Source organism: Silurus meridionalis, chromosome 9 (genome assembly GCF_014805685.1).
Source record: "Silurus meridionalis isolate SWU-2019-XX chromosome 9, ASM1480568v1, whole genome shotgun sequence".
Taxonomy (NCBI): Eukaryota; Metazoa; Chordata; class Actinopteri; order Siluriformes; family Siluridae; genus Silurus; species Silurus meridionalis.
The window spans coordinates 11087129-11112099 of NC_060892.1; the positions used below are offsets into that span (position 1 = coordinate 11087129).

A 24971-nucleotide genomic window follows, 5' to 3' on the forward strand; every position below is an offset into this window, starting at 1 on the left:
ATCTTTTTCTTTGTCCTGAATCTTCTCTTTCTCACTCACTGTTTTCTTCCCGTTCTTCTATTTTTCATTCTGCAGCGTCTTCTGTGTGACCTGTCCAGAGCGCTTCAGAGTTTAGCGGGTGGTGCGTCAGTAATAATGGTCCGTGGGGAAACACAGTGCTGCATGCGTAGTTGAATAGACTAAACAAAGCATCAAGGCAAATAATTTTCCTCAATAATTTTTTGTATTTAAATTACCGTATTTTCCGGACTATAAGCCGCTACTTTTTTCACCACGTTTTGAACCCCGCGGCTTAAAACAACAAAGCGGCTCATTTATAGATTTTTCCTGGGTTTTTCCCGGTTTCACTAACTTCAAGCCAAAAAACTGAGCCCCATAACATTAGACCAATGAAATTGCCGAACGGGCATGAAAAAACACACTTCACCTGTGTTCTGAGCTCTACAGCATCGGGAGAAAAGCTTCACTGATTGTGATTTTTAAACGATGCCAAAAGATAAACTCCCGAGAGAAATTGTTGTGAAAGGAAGGAGGAAGACAGTGAACAATGACTTTCTTGGTAGGCTACTTTTTAGATACAAGCCGTTGTAACTCGTTGAGTCAGGGTCAAGGGATAGCACGCTAACTCCAGTTGCAACAGAAATCATAAGCACAGACAGGTTTCCAAAACAACAGCGTTATGGGTTAGTCAAAGAAACTTAGAAATGAGCATCAGAAAATAATATATTCCTCGGTCTTGCACACATGCAGTAATACCGGAAAAATGCGGCGGCAGGCAGTTCCCCAAATATTTCACCCGTTACACCGTGTAATAGACACTGTCTTTAGTTAAAGCCTGTGTAAAGTTCATTAGTTTCAGTGTAGACTGAATAGTGGCTTATAGACAGGTGCGGCTTATTTATGTTAAAAATAAAAATCTTTGTAAAATTCAGTGGGTGCGGCTTATATTTGGGTGCGCTTAATAGTCCGGAAATTTCGGTACTAGAGTTACTCGAGGAATCAATCTAACCCTAATATAGAGGTTTATGTGTAAGTGCACTGCAAAATGTAACAACAGTTTTTGAGTTGTTTTTTAGTTTCCAGCTTATATCATTTATTTAAAAAATCAAAGACTTTTGTATGTTTTCATTTATAAAAATTAAATATTTCATAATATTTTGAGAAAACCTATGATTAACATGAAGCAAGACTGACTTACTTGTTTTTAGTCATGCCTGCAGAACATCAACAGTTATTTCCTGTTCAGCTTTCATTGTGGGCAAAAGGCAACTTGGGGATAAAATCTGCCATAACCATTGTTGTCATGCTGTATTACAGATTTGAACTACAATCCTTTGTTTTGGTTTGGCAAATTATCTCAGGATTTTTTTTCTAGTTCCCACCCTCTTTCTAGTTCTGCCCCAGTTCTGCATTTCCAGATTTGTCCTCTGCTTGTGAATTTGTCGTTTTGTTTGGGGCCTTATTGCCTTATTTTTAAAAATGTTTTACTGTATTTTTTATTTTTGACACCACCATTTCACTGCAGTCTTCAACTTGCAATCTTGTGATACTCAAGATCCCGAATTTTACAACGGATAATCTCGATGTATTACAAAGTTTTATTACAATTTATTAAATGTGTTTTCGATTTTCCTAGATTCTACTTTTTATTGTGTTCATTTCTTTTTGTCTTTTGATTTTATTTGTTATATTAGCTTTTTAGATTATGTAACTAGCTTGTGATGTGGAAAATAGACTATAAAAAATAAAGTTGGTGATAGACTAGTCGAGCTACGATACCCTGCTCATGACCTTCTGAGTAAAGAAAAGAAGATTTTAGATTGCTGCCCGTTCTGACCTCAAGTGCTTTAGTTGTTGGCAGACTCCATGTACTTCCTCTCTTCTTTAAGGCAGTGTTTAGTTTGCTTTAAGTATGTCTTCCTGTTCATTTGACTTTCATTAGAGAGTGTTTACATTGTCGAGGCCTTGGTTTGAGAAAGAAAACAATCCTTGAGAATCTTGCCTCAATTATACATGCATTCGAATAAAATTGATTCACTAAAGTGATTATAAATAGATTTAGAAAGTGTGAATGTCAATGGGAAGTGTTAATTAAAGTTTGAGCTGTATGTTAGTGGCTTGCTGACTTGGCTTCATTCCCCCCTGCAGTTCACATAGCCATGCTTTCTCAGCACAAAACCTCTCCTTTCTTTTCTCAAAACTGTTCTCTGCTTGCTCGGGTCGAGGTCATGTTGCTTTAGTGAGTTCCTGTGCAGCCGAGCCCTTCAGCTGGCTTTTGATATCGGCCTGCAGGTTCCTGGGTCCACCTCCCCTGCAGGGCATAGAGGGGTAGAAGTTTGATTAGGCAACTCCTGGCTGAATTCCTCTCATAGGGAGGGTAAGGACAGAGCTAAGCATTCACACTGTCTGCTAAGGATTCCGATTAGTGTGGTTGTGTCTGTAAAATACGATAGGATTTTCTTTTTAATAACTCGGTGCTAGTGTTGGGCCTCACAGTGGTTCTCTAAACACATTCCTATGTTGTTTGTTCAGTGTCTATTGGATCTTTACGATGTATGTAAGGTATACAGGAAGTCTTTAGCTGGGCTCAAACATCTCTGGTTATTATGTCTTCTAACCCAATTGAAACAGTTTTAGATTTTTAGTTTTTAGTTAGTTCCTGTTATCACTTATGTTATAGCAGTTATAAACAATCATGCCTTGGAGACAAACTGTTAAACTTTTACAGTTAAAAAAATGTCTACATACATATACACTATAAATGTTTATTTTTTAGCATTAGATTTAAATGTAAGATTAAGCCAAGTGTCTGTTTTTCAGTTCCTGAATGTGTAACTATAAAAACTATAGAAACAATAACGCTGTAAATTGAGTGCATTAACATAAAACTTGGATTGCATTATAGCCAACACAATTGTCCAAGCTGCTGTTCTAGAAAGTTAACTTTCAAATTTGAATCGAGCACTCAGCAACACTCAGATATAAGGATGGATAATGCCTTGTGTGACAATGTATTCATTTTCATGGGCTAACTGTAAGAGAAACTCTTTTCTTTTTATAATATATAAAGCCTTATAGATTCCTTACATATTTTTTCCCTTTTCATGTATATAGCTCAGTGAGGACTAATATGCTTCAGATTAGTTCTGCCTCCCAGAACTGTGTAGGGTATTTCCTTCTTTTTCTGTTTAAAAGCCTTTAATAAGAGTCAGTGTTGTCATTTGCTTCACTACGATTGAACAAAACACAGCTTCCTTGGCATGTTTCATTTCCCAAGTGACCCCTGATCCACTCTAAAGGTGGCTCTTAAGTTAAATGTGCTCGTCTTTCATCAGCTGCTATTGTCGTTCAGGCATGTCATAGACATGAAAGACCTCCCGAAGACACAAGACCTCAGTCACGCCAAGGTTTATTAGCCCTTCAGTCTATAATCAGTGTCACTTCAGAGTCTATAAATGACCGTAGCAGCAGGAATAAAGAGCACTTTATCAATCAGTAGCTCAGAGAGATGTGTTTTTTTTTATGGACACTGTATTGCAGTGTCTTTATTATTTTATGTGAAGTGTTTTATTTATTTTGCACCACATCAATTTCCAATGATTTTTTTTTTTTGTTAAAAGTAATATCCATGCATATTCATATTTTATGTGAAAGGAATTTTGTGTAATGACTTGTTTTATCAGCTTGAAGTACAACAAATACAAACAACAATAATGATTAAACACACTGTATTCCAGGCTAAAGATTTTCTTTTTCTATTTCTTTTTCAGAAAAGCTTAGAGAAATAGACTGCTCCAAAACTCTGACATTGGAAGCTATTTTTTGTATATATACTGTATGTCAGTATATCATTCTATTTACATTTACATTGTTAAATCAACTGTAAATTTTAATACAGTGAGAGATGCTGTTATATATGAAATAATGGACTGTGTTTTTAAAGATGATATGTTTTCCATTTTATTCATGAAGTTGTTCATCAAAAATATACAAGCAGTCATTTGATCCCTGAGGGTGTATTAAAGGGACAAATCTCTCATGCCTTTTGTATTGTTTGTACTATGAACTGGAATAATGAACTGAAATGCCAGAGTTTAACAGAGTCCCAGGAGATTTTTCACAAGATATGCACACAATGCACACATTTCACACAGGCTGTAATGTAAACAGGAAAATGGAAAAACAACATAAAAGGCCTATAGTACTTGTTTTAACTAAGATCACAGGCAAAGTCTTCAGATAAACATTCGTTCATGCAGTCATTAGCATTTTCTATTACATGATTAGACGTTCCAAAAGAAATCTGACATTGATTTGGTCATTTGTTCCTTACATCCCTCTTGTAATGATATAAAATTTAAAATGCTATAAGCAATACTGTTGTTTGGGCATTACTTTTGTTAGATCTGATGATTAGGTTCAAGAATGTATCCTTTCTGCAGTATATGGGGGAAAGAACAATGCTGACATTGGAATATAAAAGGGAATGACTGATAGCGTAATGAAGTCCAGACGTCAGTCAATACATTGTGTGACTTGCATATAACCAAATGGTTGTGTATGACGTTTGTCTCAGTTTCATATTTTATTTTTATATTTGTTTTATTTTTGTAGATGCTTTCTTCTTTTAAAGTGGTAGCTTTGAATGCTTTATGTATTATCTTTCTTTGGTAGGTCAACACCAATGGATTTGTCTCTGTGGATAACCCTCCAGCTCAGTCAGAGTATTTGGGTAAGATGCCTGCTACTTTTGGCATTATCGCAGCTTTCCTTGGGGACCTGGACACAAGCGATGGAGTTGGAAAAGTCTACTTCAGGCAGGACACCAGCTCAGAACTGTTGCAGAAGCTCGCCAAAAGAATTCATCTGGCTTTTCCAGACGAGAGCAAGCCTGAGTTGATTCATGCCTTTATTGTGACCTGGGATAATGTAGCAGCTCAGGGAGAACCAGAAAGAGGAGATGGATCTTACAAAAAAGCAAGTCCCTTTACAGAGTCAAAGACACTTGAACACGTTTTTTTATGAGTAATTTCTTATCAGCTTTAAAAGAAACCATTAGGATTTCTAGCTTTTATATTCATGCTATGCAATTCATTTTGCATTTAAATAGTTATAGTTTTTTTGTATTTGAAAAATAAACCAATATTTCCATATATTTTTTTCAGAGAAACACTTTCCAGCTTGTTTTAGCAACTACAGAGTTGAGCACTTATGCCATCCTGCTCTACCCAAAAGATGACATGCATTACTTCTCCACTCCTATAGAGGATGGGAATCGGGCCATTGAGGCTGGCTTCAGTCAGGGTGATATTGAGTCCTGGCTCTGGCCTACACAAGGCATTTATTATCGCATCCCAGCTAATGTCGAGTCCCCAGATGTCAGTGAACTCACAGAGTAAGTGTTAATTTTGAAATGTTTTGTGTTGCATCCTGATGAAGACTAAACATGATTCATCCATAAGCTTACTCTTATTTTCCTTATTTTCCTCAGACTAACAAATTCTGGCACACATGGTTTGTGGGTTTACAAGATTGGTTCCTCCACTGTTTTCACTAATATTATACCAGGCCATGTCACCACTGTGAAGAAGGTGTTTCTTCGGGAACTTCCAGAAATTTCAGAGCCCGTATTCTCTGGACAAGATGAGTTACTTTATGAAGCAAAAACAACCTTACCAGAATTCATAATACCAATAACAAACTCACCACCTTTATCCAAGAGTAGGGCCTATTATGAGCACTACCCTATACCACGGGGGCCCAGGCCAGTAGACAATCAGGAGGTGCTAGTTCTGGATGAGCATGAAGAAAACATAAATGTTAATGGTAACATTTTTTACTCAATGTAATGGCAAAAGCTGCTGTATACTGAATACATTGACATGCTCACATATTTAAAGTCTTTCTAAAAAAGTTGTTGGTCTTTCTTCTATTGCAGTGTTTAATTATCATGAAAAGTGCACCAACAACAGACACAAATGCTCCAGTTTTGCAGATTGCCGAGATTACAATACAGGATACTGTTGCCATTGTAAGGAAGGCTATTATGGCAACGGGAACGATTGTGTTGCTGCGGGTATGCTTATTTTAATATACATTTATATGTACCCATTTCCATCTGATATTTTTGAGCCACATTAACTGACCTTTACTGCCCGGTCTGCAGGCAAACCGCAGCGGATGAATGGGAAAGTTAATGGCAGAATCTACGTTGGCAGCTCAAGTTTCCCGGTCGAGTTCTCTGGCAACGACTTGCACTCGTATGTGGTAGTGAATGACGGACGGGCTTATGTTGCTATTAGCAACATCCCAGCCAGTGTTGGTTATTCTCTGCAGCCTCTCTCCTCACTCGGAGGAATCATTGGTTGGGCTTTTGCCCTAGAGCAGCCTGGATTTGAGAACGGCTTCAGTGTTATTGGTAAGAGAATGCCATATGATGTAAATAAGTATATATACAGTTGGCTAACTTTGGCCAGACCAGACTGAATAACTTTTCAAGACATTTGGATTCAAGCTTATATTTGTTAATACTCATGTAAAAGGGATTTCTGAATCAAAAAATTGATTTAGAATAAACATGTTTTTTTAACTGTATGTATAATCATATTTTCCTTTATTTCTTTATGTCCTTCTGTCTCACAGGCAGCTATTGTGTAATTGTTGTTAATATCTGTGAGGATTTTCTAGCATTATGTCTGTTGTTTTTTTCTCTACATGTTTGATGCCTGTGTAACAAATATAGTTTCCAATATCACCTACCCTAAACTGCTAGAGATACTTATGTTTAACCTTTTACACTATACTATTTTAATATACTTTCTTGAGATCAGACTGGGGCAGTTTATCCAGTGTTGATTGACAGTATCATGCTCTACAAGGATAAGAATGCTTCTGGGTTTTTTTGTGTATACGCTACTACATATCAAGCATCTTGTGTTAGATTTCAGGTTGACTTTGTGCATATTTGTTTGCCAAGGTTTAACAGCATAGCTATGCAAAATGTATTCTGATAAAAACATACCTCATCTTAAAATGGCAAAAAAAAGATTGAGTGGCACCACCATAAATTCCCATCATTCTTAAGTGCTGTTAGGATAAAGGTGCCAATGAGTTCATTTCCCAAACTTGTTCATTTACTCAGCATAAAGCTTAGGAAATGAACACTGGAATCAAAACACTTCCAGCTGACTCCTCATCTCTCATAATTTGACATCTTTAAACTGAAAACAGATGTCTGAGGTCATGCCTTAAGTTCAAATATCTCTGATGTTCTGACTTTACTCCTTCAACCCTCTTTGTTCCACTGCCCACAGGAGGAGTTTTCACTCGTCGAGCTGAGGTAAGCTTTCAGCCAGGTGGAGAGAAACTTACCATCACCCAGGAGTTCAAAGGAATCGACGAGCACGACCACCTAGTGGTGAGCACTCACCTGGATGGCAGGATCCCAGAAGTTTTACCTGGTGCCAGTGTCCAAATTGATCCCTACTTTGAGATCTACCAATACTCTAGCAACTGTGAGTCAGACTTTTACCATGATCATCTCAATGCAGCAGCCGTCATCAGAAGAATGCAAAGAGTAAAGCATTTGTATTTTCTCTTTTTTTGCTTATTTCCCACCTCAGTGATCACATCTACGTCCACACGGGAATACACAGTAAGCCCCCCTGATGGTCCTGTTCAGACTCTGAGCTACCAGTGGAGGCAAAGGATCACATTCCAAAGCTGCCAGCATGGTGAATCTATTCTCTCTGCTCTACAACCAAGCCAGCAGCTCAGCGTGGACCAGGTGTTCGTCATGTACGATTCTACCAATCAGCTCATCCGCTATGCCATGAGCAACAAGGTCGGGCCTGTTGGTAAGTAGCTCTGTCATTATCGAGCAGATATTGGCCAGGCTAATGTGAGTCTATGTTAAAACTAATAATTACCATATTTTTCGGACTATAAGCCGCTACTTTTTTCCCACGTTCTGAACCCCGTGGCTTAAACAACAAAGCGGCTTATTTATGAATTTTTCCACAAACTTCAAGCCAAAAAACTGAACCCCCATAACATTAGACCAATGAAATTTCCGAACGGAAACAAAAAAAACGCACCTCACCTGTGTTCTGAGCTGCACGGCATCGGGAGAAAAACTTTTTTTTTAAATGCACAACGATGCCAAAAGATAAACTCCCTAGAGAAATAGTTGTGAAAGGAAGGAGGAAGACAGTGAACAATGACTTTCTTGGTCGGCTACTGTTTAGATACAAGCCGTTGTAACGCGTTGAGTCTGGGTTAAGGGAGAGCGCGCTAACTCCAGTTGCAACAGAAATCATATAAGCACAGACAGGTTTCCAAAAGTCGTGCTTTTTTATTTTTCTTGGCAACAGCATTACAGGTTAGTCAAAGAAACTTAGAAATGAGCATCAGAAAATAATATGGACATAATCCTCGTCTTGCACACATGCAGTGCCAGGCTATTCCCAAAATACCGCTATGCTCCTAAAGGAAGCGCAACATATTTCACCCGTTACACCGTGTGTAACGTGTCTTTCGTTAAAGCCTGTGTAAAGTTCATTAGTTTTAGTGCGGACACCTGCGGCTTATTTATGTTCAAAATAAAAATATTTCTAAAATTCAGTGGGTGCGGCTTATAACTGTGGTGAGTAGAAAAGCATCTCAGAATGCACATGAACTTTGTTGATAATTACAGCAGAAGGCTAAATCAGGTTCACCCCACTTAGCTAAGAACAGGATTCTCAGACAATAGTGGGCACAGACAGCTAAAGATTGGAAAAAGACTAGGCAATGTTGTTGTTTTTGTTGTTATGAGTGCATCTGTATTTGCATATACAGTACAGACCAAAAGTTTGGACACACCTTCTCATTCAAAGAGTTTTCTTTATTTTCATGACTATGAAAATTGTAGATTCACACTGAAGGCATCAAAACTATGAATTAACACATGTGTAATTATATATGGAATTATATACATAACCAAAAAGTGTGAAACAACTGAAAAATGTCATATTCTAGGTTCTTCAAAGTAGCCACCTTTTGCTTTGATTACTGCTTTGCACACTCTTGGCATTCTCTTGATGAGCTTCAAGAGGTAGTCACCTGAAATGGTCTTCCAACAGTCTTGAAGGAGTAGGAGTTCCCCGAGAGATGCTTGGCACTTGTTGGCCCTTTTGCCTTCACTCTGCGGTCCAGCTCACCCCTAAACCATCTCGATTGGGTTCAGGTCCGGTGACTGTGGAGGCCAGGTCATCTGGCGCAGCACCCCATCACTCCCCTTCTTGGTCAAATAGCCCTTGATGCCTTCAGTGTGACTCTACAATTTTCATAGTCATGAAAATAAAGAAATCTCTTTGAATGAGAAGGTGTGTCCAAACTTTTGGTCTGTACTGTGTATGTATATATATATATATATATATATATATATATATATATATATATATATATATATATATATATATGTGTGTATGTATGTGTGTGTGTGTGTGTGTGTGTGTGTATGTATGTGTATGTATGTGTGTGTGTTATCACATGGTAGGTGGGTGAGCTCAAGTGGCTGTAGGGGTTGTTTCTGGGTGTGGGGGCAGATTATGTATGTAGGCCTGGCTCAGCTGGAGTTTACAGCTAGAGAGGACCAACATCTGCGGAGTGCTTCCTGTCAGGCCGAGCACTCCGTTCAAACGCTAATGAGCAGCTGTCTCACAGCCCAGCGACATGTCTGCTCTCAGCACTGCGGTGCTCACTAGCGTGATCATGTTTGAACAGCAGGATTGTTTGAGACTGGGATGTGAGCAAGACTTTGGAATTGAGAGTGTATTTCAACTAGATCCAATGTCAACCAGAACCAATGTCAATAAATAGTTCAGTCGTGGATTTGTAGGTTAAATATTTATAGAATACAAAAGAAATAACATTCAATAAAGCATTCTGGATCAGAGCTGATCTTTCAAAGTATAAATACAAAGAGTTTGATATTTTCTCCATGATGATACTGTAATAAATAAGAAATAAAGAACATCTCCAGCAAATGTTATGTAGAAAGTAACAACAACATCTTATCTCTATTATCTTTTTATTATTTTTGTTATTTTACAAAAATATAATATGTTTAGGGCTGAATTTAGATGTAATTCAAGGAGAGTGACATCAGTTTATCCATAGAACAGGGCAAAACGTTTATCTGCCCTTGTATATGTATCATTTTAAAGGTCAGGTTTTTCATTATAAACTTACTATTAAAAAAAAAAAAAGCTTGGATTTTTTTTTTTATTTGGTGTAAATTGAATTTTGTACTGCAGTAAAAAAAATACATTTAATTTATTCACCTGATTACAAAACCTCGTAAAGAAGCTGCTGTTTCATTTTTGCTTTTTTTGTCAACTCCTCACTGAATCTGGAATTATGCTTCAGAACAGAGTGTCAGCTCCCTCCATCACATTTAACATCAACCTGAACATTAAGTTCACGGATAAAAAATTAAAAGGAAGAGCAAAATATTTAGGAAAAAACTCCTGTTGACTGAGCTAATGTAATGCTATCTACATCTAGCTTAAATGACAACAGCCTAAACTCACTCAAGTGGTTGTGTTAGTTTACTATTATGATGTTTATGCAACCTAATAAATGTGTTTATTAGAGTAAATTCATTAGAGTAACTTTCATCCCGCTAAGACATTTTGCTTTTATTTAACTGCTGAGAAGTGTGAAGGCAGCATGTAGTTACCAATGAGATGTGGTGTTCTATATAAAACAGTAATTAAACCTAAAAAACAAATGCACTAATGCTTGGGAAGCTTTAAAAAACAATTTTAAATGCAGAGTGAAATGTGTTTTTTTATGAAATCTTGCTCAGTTTAAGATTTGTGGTGAAATTTGAACTTTGAGTCTGGATTTTGCTGTCTTATACAGTTTGAGTTTTTTTCTGTGTATCTTACCACATTGAAGGCTATATAATATTTTAATTATTATGGATGTGTAATAAAGGTTTAAAAACAGTAAATATATATTTAAACAGTTGAGTAAATATTGGAGTGTCTTTATTTCATGTATGGGAGTGAAATGATTTTTAGTTACAAACGCTCATGCATTTTGTTTTTAGGTGGAACCCCGGAGCAGAATGCATGTTACACTGGGAGACACGGATGCGACACCAATGCAGCCTGCCTCCCTGGACATGGAAATGAATACACATGCCAGTGTGCTTCAGGCTTCACAGGCGATGGACGCGCATGCTACGGTGAGTTTCCTATCCATTTGATATATAACCAACCAAGCCAGTGAATTGGTGTTATACTATGTATGTAAGCTGTGTAGGAATATGTTTAGAATTTGAGGATTTAAAGTGCCCATATGTTTGTGACTGACCGAGAGCAAATGTCTGGGTGAAATTCTCTCTGAAAACATCTGATCATGTGCAAAATTTAAATAATTGCTTTGTAAAAATCATGCAAAGAACAACAAAACTCAATCTTAGTATTATATACTTAATGGGCTTCCCAACATATGGTAATTTAAAATTTTATTTTTAAAAGTTGAATTTGATGCCTGAATAGCCTGAACATGATGTAAAAACTACAATATACAGAAAGTTCAGCTCTCTCTTTTTTGGAAAGCCATCTGATAATGGAAAGAAACTAATTTCATACAGACTGCTTTATCCCCGGTTAGGCTCGCAGCGACATTTTGCTGATTCGCTGTAACAATGGAATGAATATTACTACTGGTTCTCTTATACCAACACAGATATATATTTTGTATGCCTTTAATGCTAAAGTGTGTCTAAGTTCAGATATAACTAAAAAAATAAAAAAATAAATAAAAATAAAGCACTGAACCATTATATTTTTTGTCATTAATTATTTAAAAAAAAAACATTTTTTAATATGACATCGTCATAGCTAAAGTTTTATTTTAATCTCTTTCTTTCATCCAATGTCACAAAAGGTTTGTTAATGCAAATGTTCTTTGTTCTAACATATGTATATTAATAAACAAAAACCATAAGTAATTTAGGAGCACACCTAATTTAGATCATGAACTATCGTAAGGTTGAAAATATTTTTCTGTACTAATAAGATTTTTTAAAAATGTCCAACTTATACAGCATGTACATGATTGTCAATGCTTTTGCAAATCATTTATTAATTATATATCTGACCATTGTGGGCCAAACCATGAATCATAAACGATTCGGTCTTCATTAAATTTGAGTGAGTATGAGTTAATTCAGTTTGAGTGAGTATGAGTTAATTAAGTTTTTATTAACATTAACATTTTCTCAAAACAAAGTAGAATTAAAATGATCTAAAACAGGGAGGTATGGGGATGTATTTCCTAGGTTCTCCCACCATATTCTTACTGAATGTAGATTAATGAACAATTGGTACCAATATGTACCCATAAATGTATTAAATATATTTTAAGGCAAAATTAGTAATTGATTTGATGCCCAGAATGAGTCATAGCTGTTTTTATTTTACTTTTTCATTACAGACCCTGTGTCTGGTGTGAGTGTCTGGTGAAAAAAAATTGCTGGACCATTAATGTAAAAAACTGATCTGTATCATAGCATATGTTTTTGCGATTTTTCGTCCCCCTTGTTTCCTTTGGGTCTTTAATAATTGCCTTTCAAGATAACCGTGGCAAAAACAAATTGATGACTAGAAAAAACAGGAAGTTTTTCAGTGGTTTAAGACTTTCTCTTCTAGCCACAGATACTGCACATTAGTAACATTGTACATCCATTATGCAAAGGGTATTATGCTTTATAATAAATATGTGAAAGATTTACTGGAGCTTTATGGGCTTTTAACAATGTTTTAAGATTGTACCACACTTTTCATGTAAAACTGTTCCACAGGAAGCTTTACTGTGGGAATGTATTGTAAAGAGTATGTAACTGTCTCCACTTAAAATAGCTAACAATATTCTTCCTTATCACTTAGATATTGATGAATGTGTCGAGGCCGCACGGATCTGTGGCGCTCACGCCATCTGTAATAATCATCCTGGGACTTTCCGCTGCGAATGTATGGACGGCTTCCAGTTTGGCGCCGATGGCCGCACCTGTGTCCGTAAGTGCAAAAAATAGTATGTGTGTTTGTGTGTGTGTGTGCATTTTGTCGTTTTACAAACAACTACAGGAAAGTTGACCTAGCTTAAAGAAGCAGGAAGTAGCTTGTTCATTCCTGTCTAAACAGCCTGTCTGTGTTTTTTCCGCTCAGAAGTCCACCATGACATCAATCACTGCCAGAGGGGGACACACGACTGTGACATTGCTGAACGCGCCCGCTGTAGCTACACTGGTGGTTCAGAGTACATCTGCTCCTGTCTGCCTGGCTTCACAGGAGATGGCAGAGTATGCCAGGGTAGGCATGTGTGTTTGATACAAACTTTAACATCAACAACCGGCAGAAAAAAAATTCCTTTAGATAATTAAATATGTTCTCTGCAATAGAAAACAAACGAGTGGGTATGTAGTTACATTCAGCCTAATCTTTATAAAAACAAAAACAAATATTCAAGTTTAAATAATTGGCTGGGAATTAATAACAAACAATGGCAATGAAAATGTGACCATATGACAAATCACGCTATTGCGACAGTAAACCACATGCTTTATAGATGAGGGTTAATTTTTTTGCCTCCTCTATTCACTAGCTCTTCAGATCTATGGTGATGTATAGTCAAAATCCTTAGTCTGCTATCAAGGGCTGCTAGCAGCTCTTGTGATTGCCTTACACAAAACAGACACACAGCTCTGTATTGTTTCCACTTAAATACTCATCACAGTTTAGAAATGTAGACTGTTATATACAAGGACTTGACATTACTGTGCTACGCAGAGGAAGAACAGTAACAAAGCTGAAAAAAGCCCCTACAAATAAAATACATTTAGTTGTAAAATAAGAGAAAATTGGTTAAAAATAGAGAGGAAGTCATATTCAGAGCAAAGATCAAGCCTAAGCTTGGGTTATTGTTTGTGTTATATGTTATCATCATATCCGTGTTGATTTCCCTCTGGCTTTCCGGTTTCCTTCTAAAAACATGCTTTTAGGTGGACTGTAAATTTCCCCACAGTTTAAACAAGTGTATAAATGTGTGTGGGACTAATGTTTCATCCAGGGTGTATTTCCTCCTTACTCCCAGTGTTCACTGGACCTCAGCACACAGCAGGAAAAAAGCAGATGAACGCAATACTGAATAACTTGCTTTTATTAGTCAAAAAATTAAACCAGGTCTTGGGAGTGGACATTGTTATACAGCTAATGTACCTTTATGCCAGTCATAGCAAACCCTGTTACTAATCTGTGTCCCTATCAGTGCAGTAATACAGGCTCCTGTAGCAATCCAGGCTTTATATGGTATGCACCCATGCTCCAGTGGGAAAGGAAATGCTTCGACTACAGGCCCCACAGCTGTTCTCCTTCGACCCCCCACCACCCCACCACCCCCACCCCCATCCCCATCCCCACGTTCCTTTCTTCACTCCTTGCTGTAGTTCAAAATATGCTTTTGGACTGAATCCACCCTGAAATCATTTAACATCCGTGGTGAAATTTCAACTCTACGTAGCAGGTCTGCATGGTCTAACCCAAACTATGTTGCAAAAGAAAAAAATTCCTGTATAAGCCCACGGAATAAACTGCAAGCTCAAGTATGTTTCAACAGATGTCCACTGATTGTCTTTTCATTACATGTGGTGTTTTCTATCGACTTGAAAATAGTGAAAATAGAAATAGAAAAAAGTGATACTGCAATGTGTGGGGTTTTTTTTTTTGCATACAAACGTTTGTGCATATTTATACGCAATTTATTTTTTATTTTCTTTTACCATATTTTTACAGATATTGATGAATGTGTCGAGGCCGCACGGATCTGTGGCGCTCACGCCATCTGTAATAATCATCCTGGGACTTTCCGCTGCGAATGTATGGACGGCTTCCAGTTTGGCGCCGATGGCCGCACCTGTGTCCGTAAGTGCAAAAAATAGTATGTGTGTTTGTGTGTGTGTGTACATTTTGTCGTTTTACAAACAACTACAGGAAAGTTGACCTAGCTTAAAGAAGCAGGAAGTAGCTTGTTCATTCCTGTCTAAACAGCCTGTCTGTGTTTTTTCCGCTCAGAAGTCCACCATGACATCAATCACTGCCAGAGGGGGACACACGACTGTGACATTGCTGAACGCGCCCGCTGTAGCTACACTGGTGGTTCAGAGTACATCTGCTCCTGTCTGCCTGGCTTCACAGGAGATGGCAGAGTATGCCAGGGTAGGCATGTGTGTTTGATACAAACTTTAACATCAACAACCGGCAGAAAAAAAATTCCTTTAGATAATTAAATATGTTCTCTGCAATAGAAAACAAACGAGTGGGTATGTAGTTACATTCAGCCTAATCTTTATAAAAACAAAAACAAATATTCAAGTTTAAATAATTGGCTGGGAATTAATAACAAACAATGGCAATGAAAATGTGACCATATGACAAATCACGCTATTGCGACAGTAAACCACATGCTTTATAGATGAGGGTTAATTTTTTTGCCTCCTCTATTCACTAGCTCTTCAGATCTATGGTGATGTATAGTCAAAAATCCTTAGTCTGCTATCAAGGGCTGCTAGCAGCTCTTGTGATTGCCTTTACACAAAACAGACACACAGCTCTGTATTGTTTCCACTTAAATACTCATCACAGTTTAGAAATGTAGACTGTTATATACAAGGACTTGACATTACTGTGCTACGCAGAGGAAGAACAGTAACAAAGCTGAAAAAAGCCCCTACAAATAAAATACATTTAGTTGTAAAATAAGAGAAAATTGGTTAAAATAGAGAGGAAGTCATATTCAGAGCAAAGATCAAGCCTAAGCTTGGGTTATTGTTTGTGTTATATGTTATCATCATATCCGTGTTGATTTCCCTCTGGCTTTCCGGTTTCCTTCTAAAAACATGCTTTTAGGTGGACTGTAAATTTCCCACAGTTTAAACAAGTGTATAAATGTGTGTGGGACTAATGTTTCATCCAGGGTGTATTTCCTCCTTACTCCCAGTGTTCACTGGACCTCAGCACACAGCAGGAAAAAAGCAGATGAACGCAATACTGAATAACTTGCTTTTATTAGTCAAAAAATTAAACCAGGTCTTGGGAGTGGACATTGTTATACAGCTAATGTACCTTTATGCCAGTCATAGCAAACCCTGTTACTAATCTGTGTCCCTATCAGTGCAGTAATACAGGCTCCTGTAGCAATCCAGGCTTTATATGGTATGCACCCATGCTCCAGTGGGAAAGGAAATGCTTCGACTACAGGCCCCACAGCTGTTCTCCTTCGACCCCCACCACCCCACCACCACCCCACCCCCATCCCCCATCCCCACGTTCCTTTCTTCACTCCTTGCTGTAGTTCAAAATATGCTTTTGGACTGTATCCACCCTGAAATCATTTAACATCCGTGGTGAAATTTCAACTCTACGTAGCAGGTCTGCATGGTCTAACCCAAACTATGTTGCAAAAGAAAAAAATTCCTGTATAAGCCCACGGGAATAAACTGCAAGCTCAAGTATGTTTCAACAGATGTCCACTGATTGTCTTTTCATTACATGTGGTGTTTTCTATCGACTTGAAAATAGTGAAAATAGAAATAGAAAAAAGTGATACTGCAATGTGTGGGGTTTTTTTTTTTTGCATACAAACGTTTGTGCATATTTATACGCAATTTATTTTTTTATTTTCTTTTACCATATTTTTACAGATATTGATGAATGCCACACTTCCCCTTGCCATAGAGATGCCAACTGTTACAACACACAAGGATCTTATACCTGTCAGTGCAATGCAGGTTTCTATGGTGATGGCTTTAGGTGCACAGCTGATTCAGGTAGGAATGGTGTGTATGTTAGAGAGAGAGGGATAGGGAGGGGTAGGGGTAGGGGTAGGGATGGGGATAGGGAGGGAGGGAGGGAGGGAGGGAGAGAGAGAGATGTAAAAAGAGCTGGACAAATCAGAAATCAGTCTAATGTAAAAACCCAAACAGGAATTCTCCCAGTCAAGATAAGTGCATAATTTACAGTTCAATTCTAAACGAAGATAACATCAAGGATAAACATCCGTAAATAATTTGCCGGATATGTAAAATGGCAGACAGTGAGGCTCTGTGCATCTGGTTATACGTGACCACCCCAAAGCCAGAGGGAATGCAGGCTGCTTTTCTTGTTATCGATCAAATTATCGATTATTGTCATGTCCTCCTGGAATTGAGTTGTTTACCAGCATCATGATCATTATCCTTGATTGTAGTTGAACCCTTTTGATAAACTAATTTAAAGTCTATATTTTTCCAGTTAGAAATCTACAATTCAACAAAGCATTAATACACTTCAAGCCAAGAATGGCAAAATATTATGATCTTAACAACAAAATGTTGTTTAGAAAAAGTAGCCGAAATAAAAAAAATTTAATCTTTGTGTGATATGGTGTGTTTGGTTTTTGCTCAGGTATGGAATCATCTTCAAAGTATAATTGTATCTATTAATAATCTATTAGAAAACAACAGCTTTTCTAAATAATTTCTATTTTGTTTAAAATATTTAATGTCATGGATAATTTGATCGGTAGCACAAACACAGTTCCAGGAAAACATGGAAATTGGGCCTTGTTGTTTTTTATAGGAGTTTTCATGGCCGATTTCCCACAGTGCTGCCTTAACAGTTGCATCTTTCGCCTGAGGTTTTGGTCCTTTTTTTATGAATCCTTATGCAAGAGGCATTTGTTCTTTGAGTGCATTTCTGATTTTGTTTTGTGGGATCAGAATTTGGTTTTTACTCTTGTCTGTGTTGATTTTACACATGTTGATCTGGCTTTGTAAGTTGCAAGGAAAAGCATGTGTGTAATCATGTATGCATAATGATGGGAAACTGTGTTTGGGAAATGGTTGTGTTGTGTCTGGAGTGTGGTGTACCACAGAATGTCTGAAATAGCGAGTCGGGCATAGTAACTATTTCAAAGGAATTTTTATCGTATTCATCTGCCTGAGTACTTCTTTCATTATGTATGTTCTTTATTTTACCATTTCGCTAAAGCAAAGTAAAACTTGTACTTTAAAGCAAATTTTCCTGTGTGTACATTTTAGTGCGTGAAAAGACTGTATGCGAACGACACAGAGAAACAGCCCTGGCAGCCACATCTACAGGAGTTTTGACGGTTGGCCAGTACATCCCTTCATGTGAATATAATGGAGAATATACGCCGATGCAGTGCCACGAGAGCATCGGCCAGTGCTGGTGCGTGTATCATAATGGCCAGGAAATCCCTGGAACCAGAACTGGACCAGACAGCAGACCCTCATGTAAGCACAGAGAGGTTTGGTGCTCTTTTGTAAAAGTTGTGTACTGTGATGGAAGATTTTTGTCATATCGCTCACCTCTACTGTGTTTCTGCTTATTAGCATTTTGGTCTTGCTAGCCTAATACAATTGGATATTTCCACTAATTTACAATTAATATATAGAATATTTGCTTTATCATACATCTCTTATTTTAATGTTTAGAATTGTACTTTGGGATGCTTGATATTATATTATACACTCACCGGCCACTTTAATAGGTACACCTTACTAGTACCGGGTTGGACCCCCTTTTGCCTTCAGAACTGTCTTAATCCTTCGTGTCATAGATTCAACAAGGTACTGAAAACATTCTTAAGAGATTTTGGTCCATATTGACATGATAGCATTACGCAGTTGCTGCAGATTTGTCGGCTGCACATCCTGAAGCGAATCTCCCGTTCCACCACATCCCAAAGGTGCTCTATTGGATTGAGATCTGGTGACTGTGGAGGCCATTTCAGTACAGTGAACTCATTGTCATGTTCAAGAAACCAGTCTGAGATGATTCGCGCTTTATGACATGGCGCGTTATCCTGCTGGAAGTAGCCATCAGAAAATGGGTACACTGTGGTCATAAAGGGATGGACATGGTCAGCAACAATACTCAGGTAGGCTGTGGCGTTGACACGATGCTCAATTGGTACTAATGGGCCCAAAGTTGCCAAGAAAATATCCCCCACACCATTACAAACCACCACCAGCCTGAACCGTTGATTCAAGGCGGTATGGATCCATGCTTTCATGTTGTTGACGCCAAATTCTGACCCTACCATCCGAATTTCGCAGCAGAAATCGAGACTTATCAGACCAGGCAAAATTTTTCCAATCTTCTATTGTCCAGTTTTGGTGATCCTGTGCGAATTGTAGCCTCAGTTTCCTGTTCTTAGCTGTCAGGAGTGGCACCCGGTGTGGTCTTCTGCTGCTGTAGCCCATCCTCCTCAAGGTTCGACGTGTTGTGTGTTCAGAGATGATCTTCTGCATACCTCGGTTGTAACGAGTTGTTATTTGAGATACTGTTGCCTTTCTATCAGCTTGAACCAGTCTGGCCATTCTTCTCTGACCTCCTCTGGCATCAACAAGGCATTTGCGCCCACAGAACTGCCGCTCACTGGATATTTTCTCTTTTTTGGACCATTCTCTGTAAACTCTAGAGATGGTTGTGCGTGAAAATCCCAGTAGATTAGCAGTTTCTGAAATACTCAGACCAGCCCGTCTGGCACCAACAACCATGCCACGTTCAAAGTCACTTAAATCACCTTTCTTCCCCATTCTGATGCTCGGTTTGAACTGCAGCACATCATCTTGACCATGTCTACATGCCTAAAGGCATTGAGTTGCTGCCATGTGATTGGCTGATAAGAAATTTGCGTTGGACAGGTGTACCTAATAAAGTGGCCGGTGAGTGTATGCTTATATAATATATGCTTATGGCTCCTCATCATTAGAAAAGAGTTTATTCTGTCACCTGAAAGTAAGAAGTAGAAGGCCTCGTTTTTAAAAGAAGAAATGTAGCAAAGCACTTGTACAAATGTACAGGATGGACATTTCAGATCACAACCCAATGCTGCTTTTATCATTTTGTTGGTTTCTTGTAGGTCAGGATTATGTCCCTATTGGCCCCACCACCAGGCCGGATGTCAGACCACCACCACCAGGAGCTAACCTTCTGTTTGCCCAGAATGGCAAAATTGATCACATTCCACTGGATGGCATCAACATGAAGAAAGAGGAGACTAAGACAATGCTACATCTACCAGTGAGTTTCAGCTATGAGAATTCTTTGGGCCTTGTTAGATTTTTGAATCAACAAACGCAATTATTTTCCATAACATGACACTGATCTAATTTTTCAGGACTGGAGGGCACCAAAGTTCGACATAAAAAAAATTGCACCTGACATTTTTTAGTGCGGATTAAGATTGAATACATATCTGATTGGTGTCTGCAGTCTGGCAAACAATAATGAAGGAATGTAAAATTGGTGATTGGTTGGATCAGTTTTCTTAGAAATCAATATGCATTTTACAGCTATGTGTCACTTGTGGTTATAAATGTGAACTGGGAAGATCAGATCAGATGAGAGGAAAAAAAGATTTTAATTTTAATATAGATATAGTGCTTGTTTCTTTGGCCATTAATTAATATATTAGAGCTACAAGTGAAGCTTTGGCTACAAAATACTTAACTTGCGCCAACTGTGGTATTGTCAAATTTGTGAAACAGAGAAATCAATAGAATTAGCCTAATGTAGCTCTAGGAACCTAATCATTGGCATGATTAATAATATTACACTTTAATCTTGAAATTATGCATAGAGACAGACTTAACACTGGTTACACCATGAGCCCATATCACCATGAGCGAATTGTCAATGCAAATAAACCTTTGAACCTATTTGTGGCAAATAGATATTGCGTGACATTCCGACGATATAGTAAGCTCCAGTTACACACTATCAAGGCCATTCCTTAATTTTCAATTCCTTAAGTTTAATCTAATTTTGTTTTTAAAAAATTTTTCCAGCCCATGATGAAGCAATTCCTATTTTCTTTAAAGGAAACACATGAGCCAGATCTTGTTTCTGTGGAAGGGTGTGGGGTCAGCTGGCAGGATAGGACTTGATATTGTTTATTGAAATTTCAATTTAACATACGGTCAATAAGCTAAAATAACAAACCACGGGACACCACTGTAATTATGGATGATGACTGTGTAGCGGTGGTGAGCATGTCTGTGCTCTGAGATCACTTTAGAAAATGCTTAATGTTTAGGATTTACAGGTAGTCGTCGACTTACGACCACGATTGGTTCCGACAGACCGGTAAGTAGAGTAGGCTATATGTACAGTACTGTAATATGATGTTATACAAATCTTTAAGTAGTATTTGTTCATTTTATGCCATTTGTATCATATCTACACCATTTTGATTCACGAATTCTTTCTTTATCTTTCAAAATCGCGGAGATGGTAGTGCTGTCGGAAGCTGGTACGCACTGTCGTACACCGCGGCTTGTGGTCGTATGGTCGTAAGTCGTAGGTCGTAAATCGACGACTACCTGTACTGTATTGTTTAAATATTCAATGAAAAGGAAACATATTTTAAAATGTCTTAACAGTACCTAAGGAACACAGGGTTCCCTTCTTAAAAGACTCAAATACGTTTAGAATTTAATTAGCAAAAACACACTAGGCTAACTAGCATCTGTGCTAAATGTATGTGGAAATTAAGGGCATTTACTTAAAAACTTGGGCAACAGAGTTGTATTATCAGAGAGACCTCATAACTCACACAGTATCACACTGTCATTGTTAAAAAAAACAACATATTTTTCTTCTTCCCATGATTTTCAAGAAACTTACATGATGCAATGTCTTGTTGAACATGTGAAATTATGAATGTGTTAAGACAGAGGTGTCAAACTCAAATTCACAATGGGCCAAAATTAAAAACTGGGATGAAGTCGTGGGCCAAACTCAATATTTAATGAAAAATTGACTGCAATTGTGCATGTTTTCCCGTCTCTCCAGATATGTTAGTTTTGCATAAACATTGAATCTGGAACAACCAAAGTTTAATATTATAAACACATTTGAAATAAAACACATCAGTGGTATTCGTTTCTTATTATGTCTCTCTCTATCTGTAGCATTTCAAATTCCTTTATAATGTAATTTTTTTTTTTACAGGCCAAAAATAATAATAATTTCCTTCAATTAAAAAAGAAAACAAAACAATCTTTTAACCATTAACAGTCCATGCCTTGGAGTAGAAAAAGTGCACAAAGACAACATTCATTCAAGCTCAGTTTTTACACTCTGATTTACTCTGATGCACACTGGTTCAAGCCAGATTCCTGCATCATGTCTGGGGTTTAGGCTCTGAGCTGAGGAAATCCTCAGGATTGAATGAAGGTGTTCATCAGTGAGACTCCTGAGTGGGGTTTTGTTCATCTTTATTAAAGAGAACAGTTTCTCACATAGATATGTGCTGGTGAACACAGAGAGCGTTTGAGTAGCTTGGGCACGGAGTCTGTGCAGTGTGTCGGGGAGGAAACATGGAAACTATGAAGCACACACAGAGTTGTACTTTGACTTGAGCGTGTCACTACTCTGGAGTTCAATCAGCTCCGTTTGGAGGTTGGTTGGTGCGCTTTCCAAGTACTAACGCACTAACAAAGCATTCTGGGATTTGTAGTATTAGCGGTGTATGCGCTATATACTGGCGGGCCAGCTCTAATACACATTTGATATGATCTCACGGGCCAAATATAATTACACCGCTGGCCAGGTTTGGCCCGCGGGCCTGAGTTTGACACCCTTGGGTTAAGGTAACTTAAAAGTAAAAGTAAATGTTGCTGATCGAAAAGTGAGACAGGATCCTTTATTCATGTGAAATACTCATAGATTGTTATAAAATACATTTAACCTGTGTTTAAATTCTGCTCAATTTGTTTGTTTAAAGAATTACTGATGCATATTTGTAAGTGTATTTATTGTGGGACACAAATGATTTGCCCACATTTTGGGTTTTGCCAACAAGTCTCTTCATTGTACAAACGTTACCTCCATTAATGCAGTCCACATTCTTTATTGGTTTTAGGATTATGAATCCTAGTTGAAAAAAGGTTTCTGTACATGTATTATTGTCAAGCAAAACCATTTGCCAGATTTTGGCTTTTAATGGTTGATCAAAATGCCACTGAATTTGTAACACCCACTCTGGAATGTTCAAAATTCCTTTCGCACAGACTAGCTATTCTGCAGTCATCTCATAATGCACAATGTCTGACCAAAACATTTTCGACCATAACATATATTACATCATTTACTCCTAGTAACAAAATAGTCAATTAGTCAAATACATTTTTTAAGGATAATCAAACTAAAGTTAATCATTACTGTATTTGCAATGCTGATGTGTTTTGCAGGATAAGGTGGTGATTGCTGTGGCGTACGATTGTGTGGACAAAATGGTGTACTGGACCGACATCACACAGCCCTCCATTAGCAGAGCCAGCGTTCATGGAGGCCAGCCCACAATCGTTATCTCAAAAGGTCACTGATTCATTTACAATCAACTCAGAAGAGTAGAAAAAGGGCAGTTTGAATATAATAAGTCATTGCTTACATTTACAGCATTCAGCAGAAGCCCTTATCCTTAATCTTATTAGGGTTAAGCTGCTTGGCAGTGGTAGTCTGGTACTGCTAAGATTTGAATTTATAAACTTTTCATTACATACAGAATTACATCTTAATCACTTGGATTTTAATGATAACTTAAGGATTCTTCAATTTTTTTACAGTGAGGAATTCTTAGCATGGTGCTTTTCAGTTTGTTGTTATTATTATAAAATAGTGATAATATGAATAATATGTGATAAGAATTTGGTGCCTTAATAATTAATGCTTTTGGTGACTGGTTTGACAGTTTGGGGCTCAAGCCTTGGCATCACCAAGCTGCCATTGTTGGGCCCTTGAGCAGGGCACTTAATCTTTATTTCCTAGCAAGATGGGATACTCAAATTTGCACTATGCTTTAATGTGTATGTGATCATTAAAGGCTTATTCTAGTAGAGTTCTGCTTCACCGAGATGGAACTCATGTACCAAATTTATTTACTTGGTATGGCAGAAATAAATACCGTCTAAAGATATGTTCTTTTTGTTAATGCCAACAGATTTAGAAAGTCCTGAAGGAATAGCAATCGACCACCTGTCTAGAAACATGTACTGGACAGACTCTGCCTTGGACCGGATTGAGGTGTCCAGGCTTGATGGACAGCATCGGCGCATGCTCTTTGACACTGACCTTGTAAACCCCAGGGCCATCATTGCTGACCCAGTTAATGGGTATGCTCGGAGTTTAGATGCCTATAATATCTGAAACAAATAGTGTGTGATTTTTCTTTTTTGGTCGTAATGATATTTGCTACAATTAAATTCGAAAGAAAAATAAAGACTGAATATTTGTCATGATTTGTTGTACCTGATAAAGTGAATGGCCAAAGCGTATCTGTTATACTAAGCTCTTGTTCCATCCTTCTTTTTTCATGTCACAGACGTCTCTACTGGTCAGACTGGAACAGAGACCAGCCTAAGATTGAGATGTCCAACATGGATGGTACAGACAGGGTTGTTCTTGTGCATGATAACATAGAACTCCCCAATGGACTCTCCTTTGACCCACATACCAGGCAGCTGTGCTGGGCAGATGCAGGTTGGCAAGTTTTTAGACTAGCACCAGAAATAAAACCATAATATATTTTTTTCATATGGAAAATAGTTCAAGTGTGTATGTTGCAGGAACACGTAAGGTGGAGTGCATTAACCCGTACACTCGGCTGAGGAGAAAGGTGGTGGAAGGACTACAGTACCCCTTTAGCATTGTCTCTTCTGGAAGAAACCTTTACTATACAGACTGGAGAAGGTATAAATGCACAAAAATACTGTATTTTTTGCCAAGCAATTCATTTTCCAATGTGCTTAAATGCTGATTATTAAAATCTGATAGCCCTTTAGAGCTGAAGTGTTACTGTTACAAAATAATTCACTTGCGTCTGAAATATTCTATGCATGTAGAATTACA

The 24971-nt window shown here is 37.8% G+C and overlaps 1 protein-coding gene across 2 annotated transcripts in view; it reads left to right on the top strand.

The window, feature by feature from the left end:
• LOC124390933 (nidogen-1-like) overlaps window positions 1-24899 on the top strand; it is a 29157-nt gene extending 4258 nt beyond the window's left edge. Inside the window, exons 2-20 of one of the 2 annotated variants that reach the window (XM_046857048.1) lie at window positions 4675-4977; window positions 5166-5395; window positions 5492-5826; window positions 5939-6076; window positions 6167-6418; window positions 7314-7514; window positions 7623-7856; window positions 11099-11236; window positions 12945-13073; window positions 13224-13367; window positions 14847-14975; window positions 15126-15269; window positions 16754-16879; window positions 18131-18346; window positions 19981-20141; window positions 23315-23441; window positions 24064-24235; window positions 24445-24602; window positions 24689-24899. In XM_046857048.1, coding sequence (XP_046713004.1) covers window positions 4675-4977; window positions 5166-5395; window positions 5492-5826; window positions 5939-6076; window positions 6167-6418; window positions 7314-7514; window positions 7623-7856; window positions 11099-11236; window positions 12945-13073; window positions 13224-13367; window positions 14847-14975; window positions 15126-15269; window positions 16754-16879; window positions 18131-18346; window positions 19981-20141; window positions 23315-23441; window positions 24064-24235; window positions 24445-24602; window positions 24689-24879 — 3528 coding nt within the window. In that variant the 3' untranslated portion in view covers window positions 24880-24899. Of the gene's footprint in view, window positions 1-4674; window positions 4982-5165; window positions 5396-5491; window positions 5827-5938; window positions 6077-6166; window positions 6419-7313; window positions 7515-7622; window positions 7857-11098; window positions 11237-12944; window positions 13074-13223; window positions 13368-14846; window positions 14976-15125; window positions 15270-16753; window positions 16880-18130; window positions 18347-19980; window positions 20142-23314; window positions 23442-24063; window positions 24236-24444; window positions 24603-24688 lie in introns of those variants that run through there. The other variant, XM_046857050.1, reaches the window with a different exon arrangement.
• The last annotated feature ends 72 nt before the right edge of the window (window positions 24900-24971 follow it).